The sequence below is a fragment of the Camelina sativa genome, chromosome 14 (genome assembly GCF_000633955.1).
Source record: "Camelina sativa cultivar DH55 chromosome 14, Cs, whole genome shotgun sequence".
In the NCBI taxonomy this organism is placed as follows: Eukaryota; Viridiplantae; Streptophyta; class Magnoliopsida; order Brassicales; family Brassicaceae; genus Camelina; species Camelina sativa.
Window position 1 is genome coordinate 3,062,758 of NC_025698.1, and position 5,860 is coordinate 3,068,617.

Here is a 5,860-nt window from a genome sequence, read left to right on the forward strand (position 1 = left end):
CATCTTGCTCAGGTCTGGGTCTTCCCCATGTGAGTTTTAGCCTCTGACCGTTGACGACTAGCCTGTTGGCGAGCTCTTGTGCAGCCTTCTCTGCACCTTCACGGGATGTGTATGTGACAAACGCACAGGCTTTGTCAGCCAAGATTCTGATAGATTCGATTTCTCCATAGGCGTAGAATTGGTCTCGTATGTCTTGCTCCAGGATTCTTGAGTTCAGTCCACCGACGTAAAGCGTTTTGATGCTTTCATCCTCTGGTGATTCCAAAGTGCCCATCTCACCGGCTTTTCCAAGTAACTTCATAGCAACTGGATCATTAACACTGCAAAATGTATACAAAATAGATGAGAAACAGTTCAAACCAACCGTTTAACATGCATAAATGTAGAAGTACTAATACATTATTAAGGGAAGAATAAAAGGAAAAGACCCTATATAACAAGATTACATTGAGAGCCAACATAACATAGTTCAGAACAGAATTGAAGATAACAATTCACATATGTCAGTGGCTTCCAAACACCGAGTATATAATCTGATCAAGGAGAAAATAGTACCATGGCAGAAACATACAAAATTTCACCAACTCCACTAGGGTAAATAGTGAAATAAGCATTTGAGAAGGTAACAAAGCATCAATCATACAGAAGAAAATAGCATACCCATAATAACGGTCTTTTATGTTTTGCTGGGACAGCTCTCCTGTTTCGGGCATCTCATGCCGGTATGGACATTCGGCACCTCTTGTACACTCACCCCTGATGAAGAAACTACAAACATGTGCTCGGTTCCTTTTATAGTATGGCGTTGTTCTTTGAAGCTTTAAAATAGTATCATTAGGTCGCATCTTCCCGAATGAGGATTCATAATCCAGTCCAGCTCTAGTCTACATATAAAACAAAAATCAAATCCACTTAGATAAGCCACCATGAGAAAACTAGACTTAGTCATCAATCATTCATTATAACCTAATCAAATTCCAAAACCAACATATGTTGAAATATAAACCTTAAGTTAAAAAAGACAAAGAAAGTGAACATGGTCATACCTTCCTGTCGTGCTCTTCAGCAAAGTACTCTCTGTTGACATCACTTTTAGGGATAGAGTCATGAGTACTAATGTTGAGTGCTGTGTCCCTGACCTGAACTGGAAGACCATACTCAAGATCCAGAAGACAAACTTGGCACACGTTTTTCAACTTGCAACAAGTCTGACAAATTTCGGTCTTCTTGTATCTAGCATCCCGGCCAGGTCTCCACCTAAACACCGTGAAAGGTCTTGTACATATCTTGCATTCCTTATCGTAATTCGCTTTAGTCTACATACCAAAACACAACACTTCAGTCAGCAATTGCATCTCAAACAAGCCCCGAAAACTGCTTCCAATACCTAACTTGCAGCTAAAAGCTATGAGAATCAGCATTTCGAGCTATAACTAGACGAAATTGGATCGACGAAGTTGTGACCTACCTAAACCCTAAAAACCTAAATTACTAAGCTAACCACTCCAAAACACACAGAAAACATCAACGAGCAAGAGATTGAGATCCGAAAAAAAGACGATTCAGGAGCCATTGAAACAAAAACAAGAGACAGGCAAATCCATTAGATAGGAATCGAGGAAGTGAATTTTACCATTCGCACGTAGGGGTTGTCACCGAGACAAGATTCGCAGATGATTGGGAAATCGGAGCGTTCCCATCCATTGGCTTCATGATCTCTAAGTATCCTGTGAGCCATTCTCTTCTCCTCTGATTCGATTTCTCGCGATATCGAATCTCGAACACGAACCAAGGTGACGTCGGGACGGGACGGGATGGATATTTTAACTAGGGCAAAGTCGGTTTTAGATTTGTGTGTGTTTTATCTTTAGAATATTACAATATAACCCCGAAACTTTCACTAATATTCGGAATTGACTTTCCTTTTTTTAATAGCACAAATCAATCCACTAACTCATTGAGGCACTAAACGCATTGGCGGGAACTAAATATCCTTGAAGGGCTAAATCCCGCCAAAAAAAAAAAATTGGACTCCTTGTAGATGTGTGTGTCTGTCTGTGTGCCAATCTTGTTTTTTTTTTTTTTTCCAAAAAAAATAATCTGCAAAACCTCTCACAAACGAACGACGAGATGTTGGAGCTACGTCTTGTTCAGGGTTCACTGTTGAAGAAGGTTCTAGAATCGATCAAGGATCTGGTGAACGATGCCAACTTCGACTGCTCCACCACTGGTTTCTCGCTCCAAGCTATGGATTCGAGCCACGTCGCGTTGGTGTCTCTCTTGCTGAGATCTGAAGGCTTCGAGCACTACAGGTGCGACAGGAATCTCTCCATGGGGATGAATCTCGGCAACATGTCGAAGATGCTCAAATGTGCTGGAAATGATGATATCATCACTATCAAGGCTGATGACGGCGGCGACACTGTCACCTTCATGTTCGAGAGCCCTAGTAAGGTTTCTTATGATTTATGTGTACAGTATGATGTCAGTTCTCTTAGGGGTTTGTAGTATTATAGTAGTCTTTTTAAGTTTCAAAACTTGGTTAGACATAGTTTCGAAGATCTCTTTTTGACACTTGGTCATGTGTTGGATGATTTACAGCGCAAGACAAGATTGCAGATTTTGAGATGAAGCTGATGGATATTGACAGTGAACATCTGGGAATCCCTGAGGCCGAGTACCACTCGATCGTGAGGATGCCGTCGAGTGAGTTTTCCAGGATTTGCAAAGATCTCAGTAGCATTGGTGATACAGGTACATTGTGTTATATGTAGTCAGGATTGTTTCTATTGCGAATCTGAGTTGCTTTTTGGAGTCTATACAGAGACTTGACTTGATGTTATTGTTGCAGTTGTGATCTCTGTGACTAAAGAAGGGGTTAAGTTTTCCACTGCCGGTGACATTGGAACCGCTAACATTGTGCTCAGGCAGAACACAACTGTTGACAAGGTATTATTGACTTGTCTAGCTCTAAACTATGAAAACAGTTGACAAAATCATCTATGGCTGTTTCATTGGAGCGACATGTTGAATTGAGGTTTTTGTTTTGTGTATTGCAGCCGGAAGATGCCATTGTGATAGAGATGAACGAGCCAGTGTCTCTCTCATTTGCCCTGAGGTACATGAACTCCTTCACAAAGGCAACTCCATTGTCGGACACAGTGACAATCAGCTTATCGTCCGAGTTGCCAGTAGTTGTGGAGTATAAGGTTGCTGAGATGGGTTACATTCGTTACTACTTGGCTCCTAAGATTGAAGAAGAAGAAGACACTAATGCCTAAGACCCCTTAGTTACCACAACTTCTCTTCATCCTAAAATGTTGAAGATTCCTTGATGATGTTTATGTTTTTATTTGTGAGATTCCATTGTATGCCCCTCTAGAATCAGTTGTTTCTTGACTTATTATGTTTTATGATAACAAAGTTCAGCAAAATAGTTGTCTTCGATACTGTAACGATTCATCAACAAACTAACTCCATTTGGCAAGATATTGATACACTAACACAACCATAATTTGCGTCTACCTCAAATGTATGTGAACATTTACATGAAAAGGTATATTGGATTCCATTAGACTTCTCAACATCAGTTCTTTGACACCATTTCTATATTTGTGTAGTACATGTAAGTGCACAAGACAGTGCATCAGGTAAACCTAGTATAATACAAGTTGACTACATCTACTTTGGTTTTACTTGTTTATGTTACAACGAAAGCACTTGAAGAGCCTGTGAAATGGTGGACTGACCCAAAGAGCTTCTTTGCAGCACCAAAATGGGTGATCCTGTAAACCCCTGGTGAGGCAGACTCTGGGATTCTCCATTCCACAGTGGCATGACTCCGGGAGCTCAGCTTTTTAGGCCTTGACCACTTGAACCTCAGACATAGATCATCGTCGTCATAAACTGGGGTCCAAGTCTTGTCCTTCTGCTCTAGTCTCTCCACCAGAGCAAACGTCCCTGCCATGAACATAGTATCACTTGTTAACATCAAAAATATGATCAAGTCACTCACTTAAAAATATCTAATGACTAAGAAGCAGACACAAGCATAAACAATTTTGGCTGATGATACCTTCTGTCAGTAGATCGTTTCTAGGGCAAGCTGACCGGAATACAACAGTCACCTGGTTGTTTCCCCTCTTCAAAGACAGGTTTTTGGGGACATCCGAGATTACATCCCCAAAACTGTCTCCGTCAGGAGTTGTGTCCATCATGACTGGTGTGAGGAAGCTCAGTTGCTTGTCAAGGAGATCCGGTGGTTGAGGACCCTGTTCAACAGGCATATCAAGGACGAGAGATTTGGAAAGTTTCTTGAACTCTTGAATGTAGCCACTGAGGGTGTGTGGGCCATACAGTGTAGATGCGCCCTAAAGAATGCAACCATTGCATCAGCTACAGATTAAGAGAAACATGAAGGAGCTGTTTGTTCTACAGTATCAGTGTGATAAGCTATTACCTCATATCTTTGCACTTGGTACTCCTCAAAGGTAGTCACATACTGCGAGTAACCATTAGCCAACCCAGCTATCACGACGTGAATCTCACCACTCAATTCTTTATTACCACTGCTTTTAAGCTGTGTCTTCACTGCATCACGGAGACGCCTTCCAGCCATAGTTGTAAATTCTGACAAGAAAGATAGACAGTAATATTAAACATCGCATCATTAGTCATTATTATGAAGTGTGACAATCTGAAGATTTTCCACTACCTCCAGGAACGCTGAGAATGAAAAGTTGTCCAATACGTAGAATTTGCAATGAAAGAATTGACGGCTGGAATCAATGACAAGTTAGAGTAGAGTTTTAAAACCACAAGACTCATGGAAGTTCACAATTTTTTTAACTACTTACAGCCCAGTCATATGGCTTTGTCATTTCTCCAGTGTCAAGCAAGATTGGTTTTGGGTAATGACAATCGCTTTGTTTCTTGTCCGGTTTTTTAAGAACGTTTCTCACCAATCTCCAGAAAGGGTTCCCCTGATTTATCATCCAAACGGTAGACTTAAGAAATGAATAGCATGGAGGCAATATATACCTATTGGATGATACAATATGACTTTGACTAAATACCTTCTCATCTCCTTGTGTAAAATCAAATGCTCCTGGTCCATCTGTGGTTCCAGCAGCAAAAGCGAATCCCATTGCCGCAGGACAAGTTTTTACAACTTCTGAATTCCCATCTTTTTTTGGGAGTGTCACATTGAGCTGTGAAAAGTCAACATAAACATGGCGGTAATCAACCTTCCCTTGTAGCTGTTCAGATGCTTTGCTGAAAAGATCCAAAGCCATCTTGAATTGTCTCTCACCAATTATCCGTGTACTCTCAAATTCATCAGGATAGCTGCAATGATAAAGCAAAACATGTCAACAGAGTATCCCTTTGAAAAAAGCCGACAAAAAAAATAAAGACAGGTGAATACCCTGGTCCACGCCCATAGCACATCTCATTTCTCCCACCACATGTACTGTGATTGAAATCACAAGGAAGACCAGTGTCTAGGCAAAAGGCTCCAAGCACATTTGGGCTAACATCACCACAGTTCGTTTGACAGAAAGCTGAAACAAAGCCAGGCATGTCAGCCTTCCTCAGAGCACTCCTCACCCGCCTTGCAGAACTTGAAATTCTAGTTGCAGGCCTACCAGGTTGTGACTCAAAGTAAGATGCAAGCTCTAGCAACTCGTCATCTGCATCAGACCAAACAAACTGAACATTATATCGTGTTCCATCTTTAGAGACACAATGCTCTTGTTAGAAAGGTGTTGTAAACTTACGGCTGTCCTGATTCTCGATTATGCTTGAAACTCTTCTAGGTATCTCATCTGAAATAAATTCTTCCGGGTAGGATCTTTCAGCA

The 5,860-nt window shown here is 41.1% G+C and overlaps 3 protein-coding genes across 6 annotated transcripts in view; 1 reads left to right on the forward strand and 2 right to left on the reverse strand.

The window, feature by feature from the left end:
- LOC104739304 (zinc finger CCCH domain-containing protein 4-like) overlaps positions 1–1,849 on the reverse strand; it is a 3,374-nt gene extending 1,525 nt beyond the window's left edge. The window contains exons 1-4 of one of the 3 annotated variants that reach the window (XM_010459607.2): positions 1,634–1,849; positions 1,047–1,316; positions 661–884; positions 161–320 (exon numbers count right to left, since the gene is read on the reverse strand). In XM_010459607.2, the coding sequence (XP_010457909.1) occupies positions 161–320; positions 661–884; positions 1,047–1,316; positions 1,634–1,738 (759 nt within the window). In that variant the 5' untranslated portion in view covers positions 1,739–1,849. Of the gene's footprint in view, position 1; positions 321–660; positions 885–1,046; positions 1,317–1,633 lie in introns of all 3 variants that reach the window. The other 2 variants (XM_010459608.2, XM_019235807.1) reach the window with 2 other exon arrangements.
- LOC104765400 (proliferating cellular nuclear antigen 1) lies at positions 2,068–3,449 on the forward strand. The gene is made up of 4 exons (XM_010459610.1): positions 2,068–2,449; positions 2,602–2,754; positions 2,852–2,949; positions 3,060–3,449. Exons 1-4 carry the CDS (start codon positions 2,131–2,133, stop codon positions 3,279–3,281), a joined length of 792 nt encoding a protein of 263 aa, XP_010457912.1. The 5' UTR covers positions 2,068–2,130; the 3' UTR covers positions 3,282–3,449.
- The window catches only part of LOC104739306 (neutral ceramidase-like), a 5,558-nt gene continuing 3,241 nt past the window's right edge, over positions 3,544–5,860 (reverse strand). For both annotated transcript variants that reach the window (XM_019235806.1, XM_010459611.2), the window contains exons 5-12: positions 5,778–5,851; positions 5,426–5,690; positions 5,076–5,346; positions 4,857–4,982; positions 4,715–4,778; positions 4,460–4,629; positions 4,076–4,370; positions 3,544–3,960 (exon numbers count right to left, since the gene is read on the reverse strand). In XM_019235806.1, the coding sequence (XP_019091351.1) occupies positions 3,701–3,960; positions 4,076–4,370; positions 4,460–4,629; positions 4,715–4,778; positions 4,857–4,982; positions 5,076–5,346; positions 5,426–5,690; positions 5,778–5,851 (1,525 nt within the window). In that variant the 3' untranslated portion in view covers positions 3,544–3,700. The remainder of the gene's footprint in view (positions 3,961–4,075; positions 4,371–4,459; positions 4,630–4,714; positions 4,779–4,856; positions 4,983–5,075; positions 5,347–5,425; positions 5,691–5,777; positions 5,852–5,860) is intronic.

Coding starts and splice junctions, on each gene's coding strand:
- LOC104765400 (XM_010459610.1), top strand. CDS start 2,131: ATGTTGGAGCTACGTCTTGTTCAGGGTTCACTGTTGAAGAAGGTTCTA. Junction 2,755..2,851: donor CAGTAGCATTGGTGATACAG/GTACATTGTGTT, acceptor TTATTGTTGCAG/TTGTGATCTCTGTGACTAAA. Junction 2,950..3,059: donor AGAACACAACTGTTGACAAG/GTATTATTGACT, acceptor TGTGTATTGCAG/CCGGAAGATGCCATTGTGAT.